The sequence below is a fragment of the Lytechinus variegatus genome, chromosome 13 (genome assembly GCF_018143015.1).
Source record: "Lytechinus variegatus isolate NC3 chromosome 13, Lvar_3.0, whole genome shotgun sequence".
In the NCBI taxonomy this organism is placed as follows: domain Eukaryota; kingdom Metazoa; phylum Echinodermata; class Echinoidea; order Temnopleuroida; family Toxopneustidae; genus Lytechinus; species Lytechinus variegatus.
Genome location: NC_054752.1, coordinates 26697034 through 26724468, shown reverse-complemented (window position 1 = coordinate 26724468; position 27435 = coordinate 26697034). Strand labels below are relative to the sequence as shown.

The window sequence follows — 27435 nt, the reverse complement described above, 5'->3', positions numbered from 1 at the left end:
GCGCCATGGCAATCCGGCAAGGCCCCCCCCCCATTCGACAACCACTAAATCATATTAAACTGTTCCCACTTCAACGGCGTAATTTGCCGGATTGGCAGATCGATCAGCAAGCCATTGTCAGAGCATGACACACGGTTTTTTTTTTTTACTTCTGGCCAATCACAGTCCAGATATATTACGTCATTACCCACATAAGAAAGTGCTCTTTTTTATTACTTCATTCGTTTGAGTATATAGCGAACGTGCTCAGCAAGTGAGATAAATTTTTAAAGCGCTTTCAATTTCTGTTTATTGCTCACTGCGTAGGTTCATGACGGTTCATAAAATAAAACAAAACAGCAATCAAGGTGAAAAGTGATAACGCACACGTTTCCGACCTTTCCCCTCACTCGCTAATCAGTTTCGTTCAACTTTGAATATTGATTTCTTCCCTTTTCCTAATATAGAATTAGTGTCGTGTGATCAGATATAAAAGATCGGATCCGAATTAAAGAAATAAATATGTAATTAATAATCATAATAATCCGCATTTATAGCGCTTAACACATCGGAACGACAAGTGTATTACAGTTTTATTATTATCCCGGTCATCGGATCCCCGCATCGGATCCCCGCATACAATGTATGCACCTTCTCCACCCTGGGGAGCATTCCAACAAGAGTTACATGACTCCAGTAGCGGACCGTGACCCGGACGAGACAAACATGGGGGGGGGGGCATTGCATTGTCTGTGAACAATGCTGTGGCCCCTCCAATGCTTTGTCTCCTCTGGGTCACGGTCCGCCACTGTATGACTCAATTGCTACGCATACTACATAGGCTTTCGCATCCTACCGGGTGCCCATTTAACACCTGGGTGGAGAGTGGTAAATTGTAGATTGACGCCTTGCCAAAGGACGATAGGCCATAGTGGGATTCGAACACACGACCCTCTGATTACCAGGCGAGAGTCAGAGCCGCTACACCACGGCGCTTCCACAAAACTAAGGTTTACTAGCGGGACTTGATGTAATAGTGGAGTCTTCATAAAACTTTTTTTTTCTAATTATATCATTCTACATCAATATGAACAATGGCCCAGTGCTCATTATGTCTGGTTCCAGCTTTATTCAAAACAAACAATCACCACATTAAAGATGAATGGTGTAAATTTTCACATTTAGCCAAACGGTATAATGGAAAAGATGAATAATATACTAGGTAGTATTTAGACCTATACGCATGGACATATGGATATAGACCACATTGGTCATTGCTTGAATCGTTGATAGACGATAGCAGGGGCGGAAATCTCTCCCAAAAGGTAGGGGGGACAAGAGGCTGGGAAATTTGACAAGGAAAAAAAGTGTGCACCCCAAATTCAAGGTGATTTCGACGAAAATAAATTTGACACGCAAAAAAAAAAGTTATCATCCAAAAAGTGAGGTAATCTCGTCCTACCTAAAATGATGTTTTATTTCGATTTTGAATGATTTTTTTTCTTACCATCATAAACGACCACAAATTGTAGGGGGGACATTTGATATTGTGTCCCCCTACTATTTGGAGTAGGGGGACACGTCCCCCTGCCCCCCTGGGAATTCTGCCCATGGACGATAGACATGATAGACCAAACGATGTTAGACGATGTAGGCAATGTACTTGTGGCAGTGGACCAATCGGAATAAAATCACCCAAAGGAGGTAGCCTGTGCAATATTTGTATTCTTCGCAAGGTATCGTGATATCAATTTGTAAGCATCTCTATATTGTTACCATGGTTACGGGGATACACTGTAAATATGAGTTGACGTGTTGCGAGGAGACTAAAATAGGAAGCCATGGAATGAACATTCACCGCACTTCTGGGGAGCATTTCATCAACATTTTGTCCGACAAGTTGTCAGATCTGACATGTCTCCTTGATTCTGATTGGCTAAAAAGCACTGTTACTATAACTGTCGGATAAAATGGGATAGCCGGATAAAACTTCTGACCACTCCTTTCATGGAACGCTCCAGAATTTTGCAAAATTCATTATTTTGTGGTTGGTGTAATATCTGCAGGGAAAGCAATGTTGTACGAGTGACTGTAAACATGGTAAAAGTGTTCTGGACTTCAGGGGAGTGTTTCATCAACATTTTCATCCGACAAGTTGTCAGATCTGACATCTTTCCCTGATGTTGATTGGCTGAGAGGTACTGTTACTATGGTAACTGTCAGATAAAATGGGACTTGTCGGATAAAATGTCCGACAAGTCCTTTCATGAAACGCCCCCCTGGAGGTTGCTTGTGATATTACTACTGGATACGAGGAGTTCCACAACGCTCTGCGCTAGGGCCAACATTGTTCTTATTGATCGCATTGCAATGCTAAAGTCTATAAAGAAACAGTGAAAAATTATATCGTCTGCATCATATGTAGTCCAATGATATTAAGCTACTCATGTAATAATAGCGTGTTCAAATCAGATTGAAAATAGACAAAATTTATTACGCATGAAATCTCACGGTATCATTGGAGATGTTGGGGATAGTTTTTACCGAAAGAGTGAGAATAATTATTCTAATTTTTAATTTGAAATAAAAGTACACATGAAATATTTAAATGGAACTTAGTGCCTAGTGACTACCCTTCACCTCTCCACAGTCATGTGTTTTAATAGAATATTATGCATTTTATTCAGATGGGATATCATCTAGCAAATTAGAGAAAGAGAGAAACCATGGCAACGATCCTTGTATGGCAGTCCTCCAGGATGGGAAAGAAGTTCCTCGAAAGACGACGTATCGTGTTGATGAGAAACGTTCTTACGGAAAGCCTGGGAATAAGGCTATTCCTGTTAAGCGGAAAACTTGCGAAATCGGTCAGTTCGTATTATTTTCACATTGCAACTATTTGGAGTTTGTGAGATTAGTTTATGAAACGTATGACTTATTTCATTCAGCTTTGACATGAAATTCAACAGTAAAATATAAAACTAAACTGACAGTTAAGTAATGGCACTAATGGGCCAATGAAGGATAATTCTAAACAAAGCAATAAGTGAAATGTTTATCAATGTGAAATAGATGCCGAACTTATTTTTTTTGTACAAGCATCTGATCACAGTAGGGTATATTGTCGATCAGTGAATTCGATTTTTTTTTAGGTTGCCTCTTTATCGATAAATCATTACGTTTGAATGTATAAAGTTGTAATAATAGCATCCTTAATGTGCTTATAGTCTATGTAATGCGAATAACACTATGGCAGAGTTTTTTTTCCAAATCTAATTTCTTTTAATTACAAACTTGACACATCTGTTTTCCTGATTTTATTGTCTGATAACTTTGATTTTTTTGACGCAATCTATTAACGTTAATCTTTTTCTAATCCATGCATCTATCTATCTATCTATCTATCTGTCTGTCTGTCTGTCTGTCTGTCTGTCCGTCCGTCCATCCGTCCGTCTGTCTATCTATCTATCTATCTATCTATCTATCTATCTATCTGTCTGTCTGTCTGTCTGTCTGTCTGTCTGTCTGTCTGTCTGTCCGTCCATCCATCCATCCATCCATCTATCTATCTATCTATCTATCTGTCTATCTATCTATCTATCTATCTATCTATCTACCTGTCTGTCTGTCTGTCTGTCTATCTATCTATCTATCTATCTGTCTATCTGTCTATCTATATATCTATCTGTCTGTCTGTCCGTCCGTCCGTCCATCCATCCATCCGTCTGTCTGTCTGTCTGTCCGTCCGTCCGTCCGTCCATCTATCTATCTATCTATCTATCTATCTATCTATCTATCTGTCTGTCTGTCTGTCTGTCTGTCTGTCCGTCCGTCCGTCCGTCTATCTATCTATCTACATGTGTGCCGACCTATCTATCTATCTATCTATTACTCTGATTACAGATGAAAGTTTATTGCCTACCGTGGTTCCTGAGCAACCAGTAGACTGTGCCGACATCCAGGCTCGTGGGATGAACGTCAGTGGTGTCTATGCCATATACCCTGGGAAGCATACCAATGTTTATTGTGATATGGAGACCGATGGGGGCGGTTGGACTGTAAGTACTGCAAGCTTTTCTTTTTTCATTCATTCATTCATTTTTTTCATTTATTAATTAATTAATTAATTCATTCATTCATTCATTCATTCAAAGTGCGTCAAAATTGACAAATTCGAGGGCATAACGGAGCTGTTTATCTTTATTCTCGTGACAAGTTGCCCCAATCAATATTCTATTCATACTTTTGGATGATTTCAGGGGTCAGTGCAAGTCCGTCATATTTTAATGAATGCCAAGAATGCCTTGCACATTTAGCCACAACAAAACAGGTCAGTCTGTCATGTATTCCTATATGAGGACCTTTTTTGCTTTCAAAATTGATCCTGTACAAAAATGCCCCCCCCCTGGAAAATCCTGGATCCGCCCCTGTACAATATATGGCAAGAAAGGGTAATTAGCGCATAGTTCTTGTATGAAAATGCAACATCCTGGTTTAGAGTATGTACGAATAATCAGACGTATCACTGTTTAAGGTGTGAAATATGGGACATCTACACACAGTAGTGTTTAGGGTGTCCTACCAGCCTGTCCCTAGATCCTCGTTGAGTGTGCCTTTTTTTCTGACGATTCTTGCGGATTCTGCCCACTCTTCAAATTGGTTGGAACCGTGATACTTGGTAGAAGCTACCTCGTCATCACACGACAACATTCACTCAAGGGTGTTACCTTGGTTTAGATTCGGGATTAAAGAGAGGTTTCCTATTTCTTTTGGAGGTTATAAAAAAATACATGATTTAGGAAGAACTTAACATGCCTGATAGAAATTATGGGCAGACGACTGCAAACTAGGTTTATGAACCAAATAATTATTTTTCTCCAATACACATAATTATAAACAAGTTGAGAAAATTCAAGCAAGCACCTTCCTCGGGGGTTTGGTTTTCTGTTTCATTTTAAATGTGGGGACGCCGTGGTCTTGTGGTAAAGACTCTCGTGTTTCAATCTGAAGGACGTGGGTTCGATTCCAAGCCACGGCGTGCTTTCCTTCAGCAAGAAATTTACCCACATCGTGCTGTACTCAACCCAGGTGCGGTAAATGGTTACCGGCAGGAAGCACCGGAATCGGTAGCCGGGGTAATATAGGAGCACCTTCAGCACTTAGCAAGGTGAATACGTGCGCTATACAAATCCTATATTATGTTTATATTTATGTTTTTATCAACCTGTTGTCATGATTGTTGGGGCTGGAATTTGGTTTAAGTACTAATCGAGGAATTTGGGCGCTTAAAGCTTCATGTAGCGTTCAATATTCATATCAAATATATTTTGTTATTCTAATGTTTTTGGTTGCAAATTAATGAATATCTATGTTGTATTTTTATTGTCTTCTAATATACTGCTGAATCATCACAATGTAACAAATATATTATAATAAATTGGGTTTTATGAAATTATTTGTTCTCCCTTCTGACCTGGACTAAAAAGGTGTTCCAACGCAGGAGTGATGGGTCTGAGAATTTCAACCGAAACTGGTCTGACTACAAGATTGGTTTTGGAAGTATCTCTTCCGAGCACTGGCTAGGTAACGATCTGATTCATCGACTATCGAATCAGAGGAACTACGAACTGCGGGTTGATCTGGAAGACTTCAAAGGAATTACTGGATATGCAAATTATGGCCTCTTTCGAATTGAGGATGAGACACTGGATTACAAGTTGACCATTAGAGGACATTCTGGCAATGCAAGTAAGCATTAATGAATTCCAAGTTTCAGCACTGCCCCATCTCAAATGTAGCTCATTTTACGACAAGAAATAAACGAAAAAGGTGACACTTGAAGCGTGCTGATTACTTGAATTTAATTTCGAAAAACCGCCCAAACACGGGAGGAAATAACAAAATACAAGAAAATTAAAAAAGAAAAAGAGGACATCATCCAATTACTATCACCACTTAAATGCCTTCTTCGAAATTTGTTCGTTGTGTTACATGGTAGCCCCCCCCACACACACACATCCACCTTCCCGCCACCTTCACACTATTGCAACCATCGATATTTAAAAAAAAGAAGAGTTCGTTAGTTGTATGCTGCCACACAGGTTACACTTCGTAATTCCGAAGGTTCGTAATTCCGAAGGTTCTTTATTTTGAAGGTTCGTAATTCCGAAACATGTAAATTACCTATACCTCGATGTTCGTTAATCCGAAAACGTAAAAGTGTTCGTTAATCCGAACATTTGTGGCGTTGTTCCGAAGGTTCGATAATCCGAAAACGAAATAAGGTTCGATGTTCCGTAGGTTCGTTAATCCGAAAACGTAATAAGGTTCGTTGTTCCGAAGGTTCGTTAATCCGAAAACGAAATAAGGTTCGTTGTTCCGAAGGTTCGTTAATCCGAAAACGTAATAAGGTTCGTTGTTCCAAAAGTCGTTAATCCGAAAACGAAATAAGGTTCGTTAATCACTTAGTTTTCGGACTGACGGACCTTTGGAATTACGAACCTTTATTTCTTTTTCGGATTAACGAACCTTCAAAATTACGAACCTCACTTCGTTTTCGGACTAACGAACCTTCGGAATTACGAACCTCATTTCGTTTTCGGACTAACGAACCTTCGGAATAACGAACCTCATTTCGTTTTCGGACTAACGAACCTTCGGAATAACGAAGCTTCGGAATTACGAATGTATGCTGCCACACACACCACCTTGAAGCTACAGGAAATGTAGGCCTTGACAGTATTAAGAGACAACACACACACGCAATTAAAGGACAAGTCCACTCCAACAATACGTTGATTTAAATAAAAAGAGAAAAATCCAACATGCATAACACTGAAAATTTCATCGAAAACGGATGCAAAATAAGACGGTTGTGACATATCTAAGTTTCGCTGAATTTCACAAAATAGTTATATGCACATGAGTTAACTGATGATATCACTCACTCACTATTTCTTTTGTATTTTATTATATGAAATATTCTAATTTTCTTTTCATTGTCCTGTGAAGCAAAGTTTTATTTTTCCCAGATCAAGTTGAATTACCATTTAATTGTTCAGTCAATTTGGTCCTTATTGCCAAATCTGCAAAAAATAAAATACTATATTATTAAAACAAAAAAAACCCAAAGAAATAGTGAGTGAGGTACATCATCGATTCTCTCATTTGCAAGTGACTTAACTGTGCATTTTACTATTTTTGGAAAAATAAGCAAAACTTTGAAATAACTCATAACTTTTTATTCTTATTTTAAATCCCATTTTCAGTTGATGACATTTTCAGCATAATGCTTGTCTGATTTTTCGCTATTGATTCATATCAACATTTTTCTGAGGTGCACTTGACCTTTCAAAAGGTGTGGAACTTTGCACGCTTTAAGACCGTATGATTAGATGTACTTTTAATTGTTTCCGGTGACCTCGAAATACCGCGTTGTTGCTCCATCTATTTTTCTTTTACATCGATGCTTTAAAGTATTCCACACATCCCTTAATTTAATACAATATAATACAATGCCATAATACTTGATGATATTCTATCTTTTTATCGCAGGCGATAGTCTTAGTTACCACAACGGGATGAAGTTTAGTACCTATGACCGTGACTACTTGAATTGCGCCCATTATTTTAGATCAGGATGGTGGTTCCGCAACTGCCTTTTAAGTAACCTCAATGGCGTCTATTTCCGTGGTGAGGCCAATGGCATAAATGGCATTAAATGGAAAATGTGGAAGCATTACACTTTCAAAATGAGTGAGATGAAGATTCGACCAGTAAAGCCCTAGGAAACCGACTAACGACGATGTCTCAGCATGCTCAGGGCTGGAATTAAGAATTCAAATGGACAGTGGGCACAGAAAAGGAACGCGGAGCTCACTTATGGGGCATCAAAGGCAATTAAAAGGACACCATTACTAAAATGAACTTTTCAATGGAACACAGGGCACCAAGGCATCAGGCAAAAAGGGCGCAGCTCCTTTTTGGCCTTTGTGTCTTCAAATTATTAGGAAAGGCATCAAAGCCATTCATTTCATCTACAACCAGTAAGACTGTTATCCATTTTGTAAATTCCCACTTGGTCTAATATGCATACGTCTAGTGAACAGTTGGATTAAAACCATTTAGTCTAATTCCCAGTTTGTCTAACACTGGTCTAATTTCGACTTCGTATAATTTCCAGACAGTCTAACATTCACTTCGTCTACATGCCACTTGGTCTAATATTAATTTGGGCTACACCCAATTTGTCTGATATCATATGGTATACCTATAAACTTAGTCTAACTGCCATTTTGGTCTAATAATCAGTTAGGCTACTGACTATTTAGTCTAATTTTCATACGGTCTAATAATCTCTCTGTGTAGAAAAAGATTACAATAAAAGTTAAACATTATATTTATCATTGTTGTTAAAGGACAAGTCCACGGCAATACAACGTTGATTTGAATAGAAAGAGAAAAATCCAAAAAGCACAACACTAAAAATTTCATCAAAATCGGATGTAAAATAAGAAAGTTATGACATATTCAAGTTTCGCTTAATTTCACAAAACAAATATATTCACATCCCGGTCGGTATGCAAAATAGGGGGATCGATGACATCACTAACCCATTATTTCTTTTGCATTTCATGATATAAAATATTTAAATTTTCTCCCCGGTTTCTATTGTTCTAACATATTTTTATGGTTCAATCAAGTTGGTCCTGATTGTCAAATCTGCAAAAATTGAAACATTGTATCATTCAAACAATAAAACACAAAGGCAATAGTGAGTGACATCCACCACTCTTTCATTAGCATTTCACTGACTTGTGCATATATCTGTTTTGTGAACACTAAGCGAAATTTTAAACTGCGGTATATAACATTCTTATTTTACATCCGATTTTTCAGCGTTATAGTCCGGCAGCCCGAGAGGTTTATTCAACCGAAAGCCGCACAAGCAAATGACCCCATATAGGTGGATGGCATGGACCCTGAAGTTTACAAAAATGCATTGCTGCCGGGTTCTCTCCGTGGTCTTCCCTCGGAAATGACGTAATATATGACGTCACTACAAAATGGCCCTATTTCACCATTTTCAGACATTCTACACATAGCATGAAGTCAAGGAAGAATATCTCAGCCAAACCATGCTTGTTTTGTATGAAACTTTCAAAATATATTGTTCAAGTAGTGCACAAGAGATATGCAAAATTTCCCGAACAGAAATTATTGTTTACATAATTATGCAAATTACGTAATGAAATTTGCATATCATTAGTTTGGGAGATTTCTTGCATCAAAAATTGTCGAAAATCGATTTAGAATTTTTCTTTTTTAGTGTACTTTATTTGATATATTTCCTCTCAAGCATATTATCATTCTCTTTAGCTGTATCTCTACTTTAAGAAAACATATGTCAGTAATCGGAAATGACATGATAGACTTTGATTTCAGCCCCCTTTTCAATTTGGTGCGCACATAGAAATCGTGCGTTTTCACCATATAGCTGAGGTGTGCGAACGATAGGCCTACTTTATTGATGTTTTTTCTTTTGCATGATATTAAATCTTCCAAACAACATACTTTCCTCTTCATTATGTCTCTTCTGATAAATCAGTGATTTCAGCTAAGATTGATTGCCCACTGGGCAGTCTATAGGCTACATTTTCAGCCTAGTTTTCAACAACGAACCTATACCATGTATGACTGCATCGTTGTAGTCGAGTTGGATAAGGGGTTAAGTTCCTGTACCATCAAAATATTTTTCAGTCAATGTTTTTATATTTGCTAAAGTGTCTAGTTAATGAGTATTGATGTTCTCTTTGCAAAATCGTGTCCAACGGGGTTCAAAATTTTGTCTTTTGCCGCCCTCTTGGACTTAAAAAAAATGAAAACAATTATTTTATATTTTATTGCACAGAGTCTGACAATGGGACAATCTTAATCAATACGCATTTCACTAAATGATTCGGATAGTAGAAATCGATTGAATTCGTTTTCTGGACAGCTAATATATTTTGAAATAAAATTTATCCCGAAATCGGCATGATTTTGGTCAAAAATTTGCATGAGCATTGATATTTATCTGTTCAATCATTAACATCAACAACTATTTCAAAATATCAGCATTCGACACGAAAGAGGATAAAATATACCGATAATACAGAAACGCTTCATGACAGTATGTATGTTTAATTTGCTTATTAAAAGAGCAAATACCATTATTACTCAATATTGCGACACCAAGTGACACCAAAACGCAACCTCTGTTACAGTATATTTTTCCATATTAGCTACATTATAAAGAAATGAGGGCGCATCAAAGCCTACCCCCCTTATGGGACTGCCGGAGTCCCCCATCCTCTTTTCGTATTTTGCCAATTTCTTGGAAAATTCGACATTCTTGGAGCCCCATCGAAGGGAAAAGGCGTTCTGCTTTGCAGTTAGGTCATTTTTATTCAATCACTTAGGGAAAAAAAGAGTAGATTTTTTTTCTATCTGATACATATAAAGAAGTGCTGGTACAAAAGCCTATCCCTTCTGGGGACTGCCGAAGTTACCCACCCCATTTACGAATTTTACCCATTTATTGGAAAATGTGCCACTTTGGCGCCCCAATTGAGGCAAAAGCGTTTCTGATGTGGAATAAAGCCACTTTCATTCTTTTAAAGCGGCATTGCGATAAAAGGCTATCTGCTACATATAAAAAGTGCTAGCATATTGAAGCATACCCCCTAAGGGGGTCGTCGAATCACCTAACCCTTTCTCATATTTTACCTATTTATGGAGAAATGTGCTATTTTCGAGCCCCCATTGAGGCAAAAGTGTTGGTGCTATGTAGTAAGGCCACCTATATTATTTTAAACTATATGGAGACAAAAGAGTAGAGTTTCCTCTATCTGGTACATATAAAGAAGTGTTGGCATATTAAAGCATACCCCCTAAGGGGGTCGTCGAAATCACCTACCCCTTTTCCATATTTTTCCTATTTATGGGAAAATGTGCTATTTTCGAGCCCCCATTGAGGCAAAAATGTTACTGCTATGTAATAAGGCCACTTATATTATTTAAACTATATGGAGACAAAAGGGTCGAGTTTCCTCTATCTGGTACATATAAAGAAGTGTTGGCATATTAAAGCATACCCCCTAAGGGGGTCGTCAAAATCACCTACCCCTTTTCCATATTTTACCTATTTATGGGAAATCATGCTATTTTCGAGCCCCCATTGAGGCAAAAAGTGTTTCTGCTACATAGTAAAGCCAGTTTTATGGTTTTGAAACTACGTGGAATTAAAAGAGTAGACTTCTATCTGCTGCTAATAAGTGGTTGCACAGCAAAGCCTATCCCCTTTGGGGGTTCCGAAAGTCACCCACTCCTTTTTCATATTTTTTCCAATATATGGGGAAAATCTGCCAATCTTGGAGTTTCTGAAGAAGGTAGAAGTCGATATTCCAGCACTTTTCTTTACATGTAGCTGATAGAAAAAGCATATTCTTTTATTTCCAAGTGGTTTCCAAAATCAGAACTAGCTTTACTATAAAGCAGAAATGCCCTTTTGCATGAATGGGGGCTCAAACACGGCATTTTTTTCCAATAAAGAGGGAAAATAGACATAAAAGTTGGAAGAGTTCGGCAGCCCCTGAAGGGGAAGGCTTCAGTGTGCTACCACATGTAACTGATAAAGAAGATCCTACTTTGTCATCTTTATGTGGTTACAAAACAAACACAAGGGCTTTTCTGCAAGGCAGGCACAAGTACTTTTTGCCTCAATGGTTCTCCAAAATGACGAATTTTCCGAGAAATTGGCAAAATACGAAAAAAAGATTGGGTGAGTTTGGCAGCCCCCTGAGGGGTAGGCTTTGGTATGCCCTAACTTATTTATATGTAGCTAATAGAGAAAAGCCTACCCTTTTGTCTCTAAGCGATTTAAAGGAAAAAACTACATACCCAAAACAAGATTTTGCCACATTGGGGGCTCCGAAAAGCACGATATCATAATAGTCAAGCTACGGATAAGGGTGTGGTATATAACCTTCTACTGGTACCGAGAGTAATTGCATGCAAAATGAAAATGCAGAGCAATGCCTTGATCCTCTGTCTTTTTCAAGAGATTTCATTATTATAAAAGTTGCTTTGTGTAGAAAACCCTTGTTTACCTTCGTACACCTGGTACAAGTAATACATATCTTTCTATCGATCGCTAAGCACATTACATGCATTTCTGCATGTATAGGCATTTCAACAAAGGCGATGCAAGATAAAACAGATAGATGTCAATGCACATGAACATTTTGGTTCAATTTTTTTATGATCTTTTTTTTTTTTCAAAATATATTAACCGGACTATTCAGAAAACAATTTCAACCGATTTATACTATCCAAATCATAGTGAAATACGTATTGATTTAAGATTTCCCATTGTCAGACTCTGTGCAACAAAATATGAAAATAATTGACTTTCATTAAAAACAAGTCCAAGGGGACCGCCAAAGATATCAATTTTGAACCCTGTTGGACACGATTTTACAAAGGGAACATCAAGATTCATTAACTAGACACTTAAGGCAAATATAAAAATATTTTGATGGTACATAGGAACCCCCTTATCTAACTCGACTACAACGATGCAGTCATACATGGTATAGGTTCTTTGTTGAAAACTAGGCTGAAAACGTACCTTATAGACTGCCCAGTGGGCATGGTGGGTAATCAATCTTTGCTGAAATCATTGGTTTATCAGCAGAGACATAATGAAGAGGAGAATATGTTGTTTGGAAGATTCAATACCATGCAAACTGCAGGAAACGTCAATAAAGTAGGCATATCGTTCGCACACCTCAGCTATATGGTGAACATAGGCAAAAAAACCCGCACGATTTCTATGTGCGCACCATATTGAAAAGGGGGCTGAAATCATAGTCTATCATGTCATTTCCAATTACTGACATATATTTTCTTAAAGTAGAGATATAGATAAAGAGAATAATATTATGCTTGAGAGAAAATATATCAAATAAAGTACACTAAAAACGAAAATTAAATTTCTAAATTGATTTTTGACAATTTTTGATGCAAGAAATATCCTAAACTAATGATATGCAAATTTCATTACGTAATTTGCATATGTAAACAATAATTTCTGTTCGTGAAATTTTGCGTATCTCTTGTGCACTACTTGAACAATATATTTCGAAAGTTTCATACAAAAAAAGCATGATTTGGCTGAGATATTCTCCCTTGACTTCATGCTATGTGTAGAATGTCTTAAAAATTGTGAAATAGGGCCATTTTGTAGTGACGTCATATATTACGTCATTTCGGAGGGAAGACCACGGATAGAACCCGGTAGCAATGCATTTTGAAAACTTCAGGGTCCATACCATCCAGCTATAGGGTCATTTGCTTGTCCGGCTTTCGGTCGAATAAACCTCTCGGGCTGCCGGACCATTACCGGTATGCTTGTTTGATCTTTCTCTATTGATTAAAAATCAACATTTTTGGGGGGTGAACTTTAACTTAATGAAACAAAAATATTGTCATGGCTATCATCGCCATCATCCATTTTACAATCAATCTTTTGTGGTAAATTCTTTCATATATAATATGTGTGTGTATAAAAGTTTAATACAACCCTTGACCTTGTGGTTCAGAGACCGGATACATATCCACTGAGACACAACACCTGAATATATATATATATAGACCCACACATCGCCTAAGTAATGGTCGAGCATTGACTATGAAATCTGGGGTAAGAAATCTGCAATGTACTGTATATAAACCATTTTATCATAGCAAGACTACACGTAGAGGTGTTGTGACTCAGTAGACATGTCTCCGGACTCTGAACCATAAGGTCCAGGATTTGAATCCCAGCGCAGCACTCACATCCTTTGGCACGGCGCTCATCTACATTTGCCACTCTCCACCCAGGTGTAGTAAACGGGTACCCTGTAGGAAGGAATTCCTTCAATGCTCGAGCGTCCGATCAGCGTAGCCTTGCTAAAGCTGGGGGTAATACATTGTATTATATTATGTATAAGTATATAAATATGAATGTTGAATTTGATTATCATTATTGATATTTTCATTATTGTTACAGCTTTTCGACATACTATTAGCTCTCTGAAGTGTATCTAGGATTGATAATTTATGTGTATGCATGAATGGGTGCGTGAATGTGGGAGTGTAGTGGTGCGTGAGTGTGTGAGATCGCGAAAGTACTTACGTCTTACGTTCATACATATATAATATATATAGTTTGCGTGCTTATATGTGAATCCTATTACAAAAGGTACATACCAGAAACCAATATCTTAAAGAGAAATGCCAGTAGTGCAGTAAACACTGATTTAATGAGAAAGTCTGTAAAACCAGGCTTAATTGTCAGAATATCATCGAGGATCTAGATCTGGTACAGTTACATAAAACGAACTTTGTGAAATCTTGAAATCTACGCTGAAAAACGTTCACACTGAAGACCACCAACAAAGATAGGCACACGTGGGACAGTGTATTATTATTGCTGGAATAAAGACCCGAAGGAATTGACCGAATCCGGGCTTATTTTGCTTATTTCTCAGCAATTACACAATTTCTCCCAGAATCCTTTGGCACATATTTTTTATTCATACAAACAGACACTTGGGTGGTCATTATATTAGATTCTGTAAAAAGTCATTTTGAGATCGTTACCAAAACTGGAATTTATCTTTAACTAATGAACCAATTGTGTGTTGTATATTATAACAAACATATTTCATAAGAATTCGTCCGCATGATGTTAATATATTTTCCTAAAACATCTTTTTATACATTTTCATAAAACGCCTGCTAAAATGTAATTAACTTTGATAGCTTTGATTTTGTTGTAATCAAGAATCACTAAATAATGTAGTAGCCTATTTTTTGTATGTATATAATTTTGTAATATCATTACATGATTATTTTGTTATACGTTATAGCCAGTTTTTGTTTCATATTATATTATATCATATCATAATCATATTGTATTATTTTAACAGGTCAAAATGAACTGTTTAATGGAAATTCATATATTTTCATTACTCTAAATTATTTGTCTGCATAAGTATAATAGATGCCTTCACAGGAAGTGCACAGGAAGTAGTAGAAAGTAGAAATGTTTAACAGTCTTCATACTTTTTGAGAAGTACGATTCACACCCTTTCAGGGTAAGAGTGATGCTGAACGGTCTTTGGGTTAAAACATCATTTCCAGAGCTATGAGCTTACGTATGACATAGATAAGTATGGTCAAGGCTTAGCATCTGTGAATGGAGAGTGATAACTGCATAAAAGGGAGAAAGGATTTTGCTCCAATTCACTCCTGCACTGCACCGCATTCATGGGGCAGGCAGAGAGGCTTCTTCATTGTTGGGTCAGAATTTAGCTAAGATAATCATCATATTTTGTCAATTCTGTTAGTTTTGAATAATAGTTTATAAAGTTGGTTCACAATGTATTTTCTATTGTTTTGAATAAGAGGTTCTGTTATATTAAAGTGCTATTTTTGCTAGCATAGCGTTTTATCTGTCATATTTTAAAGGGGTTTTGTGAATTAAATAATTTATCAGTTATGCATCTGTCTTTGTTACTTCAGATGATTTTTATGTCATTTTGTTATATTTTGTATTAATTACTTGTATACTTGATTGTAGTATGTAGTTATAAACATAAAATGTGTTCGGTTCTAATCTTATAACGAAACGATTTAGTAAAATGATCTTTAGAGTCTAAAGATTTTGGACAAATTAATTTTGGTTATTGAATTGTTAATTCAATGTTTCATTTTAGTGTTTTCAGCGCAAAGGGTCACGATGATTGCTTACTATGTGTAATAATTGTTATTTTCCTTTTAAAGGTATTTGACATGACATTCGTGTAGCGGGTGAGGCTATCACCAGAAGAAATATGGTCCTCTACGCCAGATTGCCAGGGTGATCGAGTGGTTATCATTTATAAACCACTGTATTTCAATGTTAATTTGTTGGCATATTTTAATTGTTGTTTGGTAAACTTCACTGAATGGTTGTATTTTGTTTACTTGTTGGAAGAGTTATCCATAACGATGGAGGAACTGAATTTGTGATTAGATGAGTTGAATTCAGGCAATATTGATTAGGTTTTAATGGATGGATATAACATGTTTATCATTTATTATTACGAGTCTACATGACGTCATATTGATGAATGTTTTATCTTAGAGTCACAAACAAATATGTGTATATTTCTATTTTGTGCGTTTTTCAAACAGAATTGGGTCAGTTGATTGAATACCTATGTATTTCTTAGCTTCAATTTAATCTATCTTCTCTCCCTATATTTTATTAATTGTGATTTATTGTGTATAATTTGTTTTGTTTTGTTCTTTCTCTCTTTTTTTTATAGAAGTGCCACATAAATTTGTTACATGTATATTATTTGGCGAATAAAGATGATATATATATATACATCATCATTCTATTTAATCGTTTTATTCTTATTGGTTTTTGCAGGGGTTTAGTTACCGTTTTTTTTCTTTTGTTCTTGTATTTCGAATTTTGTATATAACGATCCATCGATTATTAAACGAACAGGAACACAAGGAATGGTGTCGTGTGTCATCTTTCTGCATCAGTTTCTGCGTTTAACATTATATCATATCAAACAAATATATCAGGCTTTGAGAAAGTATAGTCGAATTATATCCGAGGTTGGTCTGGCAATTACTATTTTTCCCGAGGGGCGAAGCCCCGAGGGAAATATATAGTAGTTTTGCCAGTCCAACCGAGGATTAATAATTTCCACTATGCTTTCGAATGAAACGCCTGATATATTTGTTTTATATCCTACTTTTAATAATTTATAACCAAAATCTATGCGCTGAGCTTGCAAAGTCCGGTTACTTGCGTTGAATTACCTACTTTTCTCCGAGCCACCGCACTCAGCGGAACGCAGATTAGTGCCTGCGCCGACGCATCGCGGGACTTGCCCGGGAGAGAGCTGGCCGGTGCCGCCAGAGAGTTTAGCTGGATATCCAGTTTTTAGCCTACGACAGCCATTTTGGGCGTCATCTTGGAGTTTTTATGGTACCCTGGAATGCTAATATTCACTCTAATTTGTATCAACAAATTCTTTTACCCACTGGACCATGAAATATGAACCGACATAGGATTCTAGGGTAGAAAACGAGTGAGTTCTATCAATTTTCAGTGAATGACGGCCATCTTGGACGCCATCTTAAAAATAACCACTTTCCCGGATGCGGATTTTGGTAGATTTTTAGTATGTTATTCCTGAGGTCAAATACTGCCAGAAACGTTTAACAAGTGGAATGCTTCTGGCGGTCTCACCCGCATCACGCGATTCAATATAGCTGCAGTGCTGATTTTGAAAACTACTATAACTCACACAAGATGTTCAGTGATACTTGGTTACTCTTATTTCCACGTTAATTATGAACTAGACCAATACACTTAAAGAGATATGATGGTAATTCAACAAATACCACCAACGTGGCCAAAGTTCATTGACCTTACATGACCTTTGACCTTGATCATGTGACCTGAAACTCGCACAGGATGTTCAGTGATACTTGATTACTCTTATGTCAAAGTTTCACAAGTCAGATCCATAAACTTTCAAAGTTATGATGGTAATTCAACAGATACCCCCATTATGGCCAAAGTTCATTAACCTTTGACCTTGGTCATGTGACCTAAAATGCGCACAGGATGTTCAGTGATACTTGATTACTCTTATGTCCAAGTTTCATGAATCAGATCCATAAACTTTCAAAGTTATGATGGTAATTCAACAGATACCCCCAATTCGGCCAAAGTTCATTGACCCTAAATGACCCTTGACCTTGGTCATGTGACGTGAAACTCATGCAGGATGTTCAGTGATACTTGATTAACCTTATGTATAAGTTTCATGAACTAGGTCCATATATTTTCTATGTTATGATGACATTTCAAAAACTTAACCTAAGGTTAAGATTTTGATGTTGATTCCCCCAACATGGTCTAAGTTCATTGACCCTAAATGACATTTGACCTTGATCATGTGACATGAAACTCTTATAGGATGTTCAGTAAGACTTGATTAAGCTTATGGCCAAGTTTCATGAACTAGGTTCATATCCTGTCTAAGTTATGCTGTCATTTCAAAAACTTAACCTCTGGTTAATATTTGGTGTTGACGCCGCAGCCGCCGTCGGAAAAGCGGCGCCTATAGTCTCACTCTGCTATGCAGGTGAGACAAAAACCTTTTGTTGCATTTTTTCCGGTTCAAACAATATATTGGCCCGTCTAATCACTGAAATTAACCAAAATGGTTCACTTAATTATCAGTTGGTTGATTCATCTGTGGTCCCTTTACCAATACTTTCAATTGCCATGTGGACCAGTCAGAATAACTGGTATGATATTCATTGAATTATTACTAATACGAAGACAGCCATGGATGATGATAAAAAATAATTTCGTTCGCTCCTTTCGTTTGACATTAGAAACAATGGCATTTCAACTTAGCAAATGATTTTTGCTTGTAACTTCTGAAGGTTTCCATGGCGAAGAAGAATAGTGTATAGTAGGTTTCACGATACACTAGGTATCTTTCTTGGGCAAGTGTTGGTCCTGAAAAGGACCACCCAATCTCGACGTTTCGACAAGTGTTTTCTTGTCGTCCACAGGAGAAAGCCCATTGACACATTTGATGGGACGTCATCTCATAAAAGTTAGGAGTTAAAAAAGAAGTAAATTTATATTTTTGTTCGTCATACACTGAGGCTTACCTTCACAGACATTTTAAGCACATCCCCGTTCATACACTGCATACGCTTCTGACGGACACAGACAAAAAACTGTCAAACATTTTCAACTATTTTCAACATTTTGTGATATTCTTGCCTCATATCTCGTAAACGCCGGTGATATTCATTATCTTGGTAAGCTACATCTGGTGTTTTTTAACCTCCAAGTAGCGTAATTCTGCAAGAACAGTCGAATAAAACCGCCACCAAAAAGAGCAAAAGAAGAGATCTTACGAAGACACGATTTTCGAGCCGATATTAAAATATAGCCGGTGACTCTGGTGAAGAAAATAGGGACGATGGTGGACATGATAACACAATTTCAGCTGGTCACTCAACTGTAGCGGATGAATCAAGGGGCCAGCTCCTTGATAGCACACTGAAAAACAGATTGCGCATTCACTACGTTCATCGAGCCTGATCAAACCAAGGAGATATCATAGCAGATGATGTACATGACGTTATAGCTGCAAAGTTGGAAGAACAAGTGGTGGATAAGGTGTACAAAGCTGTCAACTTGGACTTGAAGAAGTACATGGAAGAAGTCGAAACTATGAAAAAGAAAATGTCTGAAATGAAGCAGGAAACAAAAATGCTACAAGACGAGAATGAGGAGGCAGAATAATACAGCAGAAGAAACTGTCTGCGACTTTATGGCATTCCTGAAGGACCAGAAGAAAGGACTGACGAGCTCATCCTGGATGTTTTTAACAGCAAACTTGGTCTTACAGTTCCACCAGATGTGATTGATTGCAGTTATCGCATCTCTCCACGTCCGAGGCAAGTTGATGAACAGAGACACGAATCGTCATCATACGCAACTGGTTCAAGGAGGAACCAGCCGAGACCGATAATAGTCAAGTTTAGCACGTACAACATGAGGAATGACGTCTACAAGGCGAGAGCGAAATTGAAAAATGCCAACGGACCGAAAATATGGCTAAAGGAGGATCTCATCTAAAGAGCCCAGAAATTTAGAAATGACTATTAACAGAGATTTAAAGTTAATTTCTAAATGGTTTCCTAATAATGAACTATTAACCTCGTGTCAATTTATGTTATTAGGATCAAAAGCAAAGCTCAGTCTATTTGATAATATAAAAATACAAATGCAAAATTATGAATTGCAAAGGGTAAGGCAATGTAAATATCTTGGTGTAATAATAGACAGCTCCCTAACCTGGACCCCCCAAATTGACGTTGTTAGGAAAAAAGTTTTACAGACATATTATTCTTTACAACGCATTCTATGTTATATACCCCCAAAACACAGCTCTTATGTTGTATAAGGCTTTAATCCAACCGATAATTGACTATTATTGTACAATCTGGAGAAATGGCAATAAAAACCAACTAAATCGTCTCCAAGTTCTACAAAACAGGGCACTGAAATCTGTCTTAGAAGTGAACAGTAGATTTAGTACAGCGAATATTATATGCTATTTTAAAGGTTGATCAACTCAACAAGAGATGGAACAATCAGTCATTTTTTACCATTTTTAAATTGGTCAATAATCTAGCTCCATCTGTTCTTTGTACTCGAAACACACTTAAATCACGAGAATGTCTTCTAAGAAACATAGACCGACAAATTCAATTACCGAAGCCTCATTCTAATCATCTACGAAAAACAGTCCCCTTTATTCAGCTTCTAAATTATTCAATAACCTATACCCGCACCAACCCGATTAGAAAAAAACCCGACTACATTTGCACGTCTAATATCACTTTCTTAATTTAATTCTCCACCCCGATCACCCTTGATGATAGGGCATTATATAACTTCATTTTTTATGTTTAATTTTTACATAACTTTGTTTATTATTTTCGTCTTTTTATTTTTCATTTACTCCAATTTTACTTTTGCCAATTGTATTTTACCCATGCTTTGATTTATTCTATTTTTTGTTCTTATTTTTGTATGCTTGTTTTATGTTGATATTATTTGTTTTTATAATTTGTCCACGGCCTTACTTAAAGCAGCTTCTAGCTGAAAGCAGGCTTTTTAACCGTGATTAAATAAATGCCATTCAACCTCACCCACTGGCCCACATACATCATGGAGGCCTATACTCTAGCACACAAAATATTCCCTATCATAAAACACTACACACCCAGTCTCAACCTGAAATGTCATGTGCTTTTAGTCATGCTCGCTCATCTTTATAGTTATCTCTGTCATCTTGAAAATTAATGAGAAAAATGATAATAAAACGTCGTAGGGGCTTCAAAACTAAAAATGGTATGATTTTTTTCTTCAATCTTTTGAGGTAGTAAAACACAAAATTTTAAAGGGTTCCAAATTGAACCTTTTTAAAAGTCACAAACAGATGCTGCCTTATAAAATGGGGTATGGGGTCTTTTGATCATTTTCAAAAAAAAAATTTATCAATGCATGTCAAGTTTAATCGGGTATCAAAATAATGACATAATTTTGTTACTGTCTGGTCTAATAATTTACCTTCAATTTCGATGACAATGTTGGAAGGCTCCTTGGAATGTCTTCGTATGTATTCTTATACTTCATTTTTATTTCAATGGCTGCCACAGTCATGTTCATCAGTAACAAAAGAAAATCGTGTTGTATGTAATCAGGGGAAGTGGGCGGTGCTGTAGGCCTAGGCTGTGTAGATAGACAAGCTGTTTTCACCACTTATTGATGAAGGCATCTGCTCACAGGGGCGGATCCAGTTTTCGCCAACAGGGGGGGGGGGGGGGGGCGAAAAGAAATCGCCCAAGTATCCCCGATCGGCCGCCCAAAGTCGATTTTTTTTTGTTTCTTTGAAGGGGAATTCCTAGCAGTCACTTCCTATTCTGACAATATTAATCTCATATAAGCCCTGATTGAAAAGCGTGAGCAAATTTCTATTTTTTGAAATTTCATGTATTTTGTCCTGAATGAAAATTGAGCATTCTGGGCAATGTTTGTGATCGTGAACAAACTACGTAACTAAATACATGATTTTTTTACATCCTGATCTAAAAATTTTTTTTTTAGATGACAACTGTATCATAAGGTCCATGGAAGCCCTGTATTGAAGCTCCCGCCCCCTACCGTATACTTGCTGTCGATGATTTGATTCTAAAAAAAAAAAAATCTTTTGTAATCGGTTCCTTATGATCAACAGATCATTTCTCTCCCTTCTTCAGCTTTGAAAACAAGGTCTACAAATAGAGAAAATTCATACAATCATACGACGTACGTTTAACGCATGCGCATGCATATAGCCCGCACCCGCTCGTTTATACCCCCATTACACCAACGCTACGTCCATGCAGTTCTCGCTACGTGAAAGAAAAATTGCCATGACGCAGTGGGAACTGCTGCAGCGCACTGAGAGCGTAGAGAGAACTGTTATTGACGTGGCAAAGTCTGCATGATCTCCGAAAACAAATTTTCCGCTACGTGGACTTTGAACATGTCCAAAGTCCGCGTAGCGGAAGCGCCGTCTAAACCGAGCGTAGTAATGACGCAGTAAAGACCTACCAACAGCTTCATAGACGTAGCGGACACCGAAAAAACGTGGCAACAACTCTGTCCATGTCTACTGTACTGCCACTACGCGGCCACCACGTAAACTCGGTTGGCTCTACGTCCAAATAGACGAAGTACAGAAAGTCGCGCAATCTGCTGGATGTAGCGAAACGTATAGCGGGAACCGTTTCGACGCAGCATGGACCGGCTCTGCGCGCAGAATGAACTTTGTGGGCACACGCAGCATAAACGTCACATTAACGTGATGCGGACGTAGCACGCACGTGACAATTTCACATCTTTAGAGAAATTCAAACAAAGTTGGCGCCACGTCCCAGAGTTTCTTCTGAACTTCAAGAACGTAGCGGGAACTTCGTCTGGTGTGAAGGGGGTATTACAGATATGATTATGTTATCGACTGGCCATCGTCGGGGATTTAGCCGAATTTTGAATTTAATGCACTCGAACTTTTATGTCAAGCCCATTGACACATTTGATGGGACGTTATCTCATGAAAGTTAGGAGTTAAAAAAGAAGTATATTTTACATGTTCTTCGTCATACACTGAGGCTTGGTAACTTCACAGACATTTTAAGCACATCCCGTTTATAATTATAGACACTGCGCATTGACCTACACCCACCCAAGGCCCACCCACTCGCGCAATAGTCATACAGACAACCCCACCCACTGACCCACATACATCATAGAGGCCTACACTCTTGCACACAAAACATTCCCTATCATAAAACACTACACATCCAGTCTCAACCTGAAATGTCATGTGCTTTTAGTCATACTCGCTCATCTTTATAGCTATCTCTATCATCTTGAAAATTAATGAGAAAATGATAATAAAACAGTGTAGGGGCCCACGGTTTGGGGATCGTTAAAATTGATGTGCGCATCTGCTCAAAGAACTAAACAAAAAGACATGAGTTGGCGTATATCCGTGAGGTGGTTCTCTCAATCGAAACTTGCACGTCATCTGACGCTCCTTGCATGCATCTGCCTTAAGTTATACATAATTTTTTTCTACAATGGCTGGTCATAGAGTTAGAGGAATTTTCGTTACGGTCCTGATTATCATTTATTTTAAGAAGGGTAAGTTATGGGTTACGACATTTCCTGGATGTTCCATAAATCTCAACATTCAATAATGATGTAAATAATAATAATGTGACTTATAAAGCGCCAAATTATTTTGTTTTAGAAGTCTCGACAGAGGTACATTTTTAGATGTCTTTAGGAGGGCTTTATCCCCCCAAGTTTTTTAAACTTTTGGAATAACAAGGTAGCTAGAAGTGGATGATCCTGAGCGCAATGAGCTAGAATATTGGTAAAGCAAATGATAAAGTAAATACTGTATTGTGGTGCTGAAACATGAATGCTATGAAAAGCAAGCAATACATTTTTAAGATTACCCGATTTTCGTCTAGCCTTCATAGCAGAGTGAGACTATACAGGCACCGCTTTTCTGAAGGCGGCGACGGCGGAGTCGTCAGCCTTGAAATCTTAACCAAGGTTAAGTTTTTGAAATGTCCTCATAGACCTAGTTCATGAAACTTAGGCATATGGGTAATCAAGTATTACTAAATTTTCAAGTCACATGATCAAAGTCAAAGGTCATTTAGGGTCATTGAACTTAGACCATGTTGGGGGAATCAATATCGAAATCTTGACCAAGGTTAAGTTTTTGAAATGTTGTCATAACTTCAAAAGTATATGGACCCAGTTCATAAACTTAGACAAAACATATTGCATGAGTTTCAGGTCACATGATTAAGGTCAAAGGTCAATTAGGTTCAACAAACTTTGGCCATGAAGGGGTTATTTGAGGAATTTTCATCATAACTTTCAAAGTAAATGGATCTAGTTCATGAAACTTGAACATAAGAACAATCAAGTATCCTTGAACATCCTGTGCGAGTTTCAGGTCACAAGACCAAGGTCATTAAAAGGTCAATGAACTCTGACCGTGTTGGGAGTATGTGTTGAATTGGCATCATAACATAAAGTTAATGGATCTAGCTCATGAAACGTCGACATAAGGGTAATCAATTAACAGATTAAGAGTGATTGTTTTGGATAATTAGGTCACATGATAATGGTTAAAGGTTATTTTGGGCCAATGGACATAATACTGTATCGTTTTAGTGTTTTCTTCTGTGAATAATTATTCATTAGCTGTTTTCAAAGGCAGCACTGCAGTGCTGCTATATCGAATTGAGTAATGCAGGCGAGACTGCCAGAACCAAATACAGCGAATTCAAGATGGGAGTGATAATATCATGGATATGAGAGCGTTTATTTGCCAAAGTGACGATGCGATCCGCTGCATTCTGCCAGCATTTCATGCCGGTAGATGGCATTTTATATACCTTATTTCCACCAAACTGTACTGAAGCACCCCCAATATTTTAGTGGGGGTGTTGAGTGTGTTATTCTCCATAGAGCTGGCAGCACCCCCTGGAATTATGTAAGGTAGGTGCGGTCCGGGGGTAAGGTGCGCCAAAATAGAGAAAGATAACAACCAAACAACCTTGATTTTGAATTGAATTCCACTTTTTTGCTTTTCAAATTTGTCGAGACCAAAACTTATCTTAATTTTATAATGATTTTCACCTTTTTTGCCTGGCAAATTTCTCGAGACCAAAACAACCTTCATTTTTTTAGTGAATCCTCCTCCCCTTTTTTGCTTGTCAAATTTCTCGAGACAAAATTGGCCCTGATTGTGTATGATAAACGTGTCTATATATATAAGAACAAAGTGAGTTAGGCTTAGGGTTGGGGTAATTATGGTTACGGTTGGTTCGGATCTCCGTTTATGGAGTCAGTATAGTCGCCAAAATCAAGCGATTTATTGCACATTGGCAAGAAATTATGTGTGGTCAATGAGCTGGCAGGAATTTATTCACAGAAATACCAAACGCTAACAGCGCCTCGGGGGGGGGGGGCACTCGACCAAAAAAGTGGTGGGGGTGTGCCGCGGGCGAGACAAAAAACGGGGGCCTTGGAGCGGGCTTATTGTAAAAAGCAGGGTCCTCGGAACGGGCTTCGGAACGACAAATGTTTGTGAAAACGGGGTCCTTGGAACGGATCGCCAGCGTGTGAGCGCGTATGCATCCCTACGGAACGGTCATGCACGTGCATGATGCAGCTAGCGCGGCCTCCGCCGGGGAGCTCTGCGGCCGCTTTTCACCAAAATTGCAGCTCATTCAACGCGATCGGAGCGGCGTAACGAAAAATATGCGAAGCTTTGGAGCGGATTTCTCTCTTCTTTTTTTGCGATAAGAAGAAAATGCTATGCCTTGGAGCGGCTTTCTTTGTTCTTTTTCTCAACAAGGCAAAAATGCTATGCCTTGGAACGGAAATTTGAGTGTAAAAATGGGGGTCCCCTCCGCGGCACATACCCACTGTGCATTATATACTGAGTGCCCCCCCCCGGGGCCTTGCCTGCTAAACATGCTAGCGCCAGTGTCATTCTAGATCGCTTATACCACTTTCATACTAACAGACAAAGTGGAGTTACTCCAGAGTCCAGGAAGATACTCCACTTTGGAGTGCAGTATGAAATTTCTAGGATTATTTCAATCTGGATTCAAAGCGGAGTACTCAACCCACTTCAAGAAGAGAGTTACAAACGGAGTTAGTCCGCGTGACCGAAGTGCGGTATCGCCTATCTCACGCGTAACTTCATTCATTTCCGCATCATGAGTTTCCGCGCGCCACAGATATATGGCGTGAACTCGGTTGGAAACCACGGAAACGACTGCGGATACACCGCTCCCTGCGGAGCTTCCCAGTTTGTAAGGAGGTGTAATGTCGGTCCACAGTACAATCGTATCAACTCATTCCGGAGTTATTTTGGAGCCCGGCTTTGGAGTAACTCCACTTCGCCTTCATCATGAAAACGGCCTTAGAGGGTTCTGATAAATGTCAAGCGCTATATTGCTATTATTAAAAAAAAAAAACACAAACACACATTGGTATTCATAATGCACATAGCATTTTTCATTTATTTGATGTACGATAAAAAAAAAGAAGCTATGGATAACGTAAGTCCCGTGTCGTGAATTGAGAAGCGCCTGAGACCACTCGGTCACGGCACCTCCACTTATTGTTACTATCATTATGATCATGTCGAAAAGCTTAAGTATGTCCGATTTGAGGCTATTTTACGATTTTGCATTACCAAATATTTATTTAATATGACTTATGATCAATTTTTTGCCATTTTAGAGGAACATTTGGCGAGCAATTGAGGGCATTTTTTAAACCCACCCCTTCACACTATTTCAATTGGATTCTCTTTAGGTTGGACATCTTCTGGACAGAGAAGTCAAGACATTTGTCCACCAGCCGTTAAGGACGGGAAGGAAATGCCCCAGACGGTCAAATACAATGTTGATGACAAACGGTCTTATGGACGGCCTGGAAAGAAGTCTATCCCTGTTCAACGAAAACAGTGCGAAACCGGTAGGGGGTTTGCTGTTATTATTAAATAATTACTTTGCACATGCTTTGCAGGAGATGTCCCAGAGTACATTAAGAAAAACGAATATGAATGCTATCATCATTAGTGTCTACATTTTGGTGGGGGTAGTTCACGGTCTTTTTGGAATGATAATATCGTTGTAATTTACCCAAAATTTCGAGGCATCTCCCTGGTATTTGAAGATCTGTCTGAAAGTTAAATTACCCAGACTAGCTGTTTAGAGAGTGATAAAACACTAATTGAAAAATATCTCCATTAACATGGAATCTACGATTGCGAAAGGTTGGTTAATGGAAAATTGTTTGATAACCAACCTAATACGTTGTTAAAACGTTCCTGGTGGTTCAATTGTATTCTTATCACGAGTAGGCTCAATTAAAGAAATGTTAAGAGAATATCTATTTGCCAATTTCACGTGCACAATTGCCAAGAAAGTCACGAATACGCCTCAATTTAATTGGCAATAATTCCCGTCATTAAGCGTCTTGGGACCTGTTGCATTAATTAATGGAAAACTTATTTTGACAGAGTTTTTCACTGTGTTATTGTCAATGGCAGACTTTGGGTTGCCAGTTTATGTTTTTTGTTTATGTTCATTCGCCAGAGTGTTTTTTATGGCAAAAGTTTCTACGAATGCAGGCTCCTGGCGACACTAGTGCTCGTGTGCAGCCAACGA

The 27435-nt window shown here is 38.0% G+C and overlaps 1 protein-coding gene across 1 annotated transcript; it reads left to right on the top strand.

The window, feature by feature from the left end:
* The first annotated feature begins 3923 nt into the window (after positions 1-3923).
* LOC121425988 (fibrinogen C domain-containing protein 1-like) lies at positions 3924-7766 on the top strand. Its single transcript, XM_041622117.1, has 3 exons — positions 3924-4037; positions 5466-5727; positions 7534-7766. The coding sequence occupies exons 1-3, from the start codon at positions 3951-3953 to the stop codon at positions 7764-7766; spliced, it is 582 nt and encodes a 193-aa protein (XP_041478051.1). The 5' UTR covers positions 3924-3950.
* The last annotated feature ends 19669 nt before the right edge of the window (positions 7767-27435 follow it).

Coding starts and splice junctions, on each gene's coding strand:
- LOC121425988 (XM_041622117.1), top strand. CDS start 3,951: ATGAACGTCAGTGGTGTCTATGCCATATACCCTGGGAAGCATACCAAT. Junction 4,038..5,465: donor CCGATGGGGGCGGTTGGACT/GTAAGTACTGCA, acceptor TGGACTAAAAAG/GTGTTCCAACGCAGGAGTGA. Junction 5,728..7,533: donor AGGACATTCTGGCAATGCAA/GTAAGCATTAAT, acceptor TTTTTATCGCAG/GCGATAGTCTTAGTTACCAC.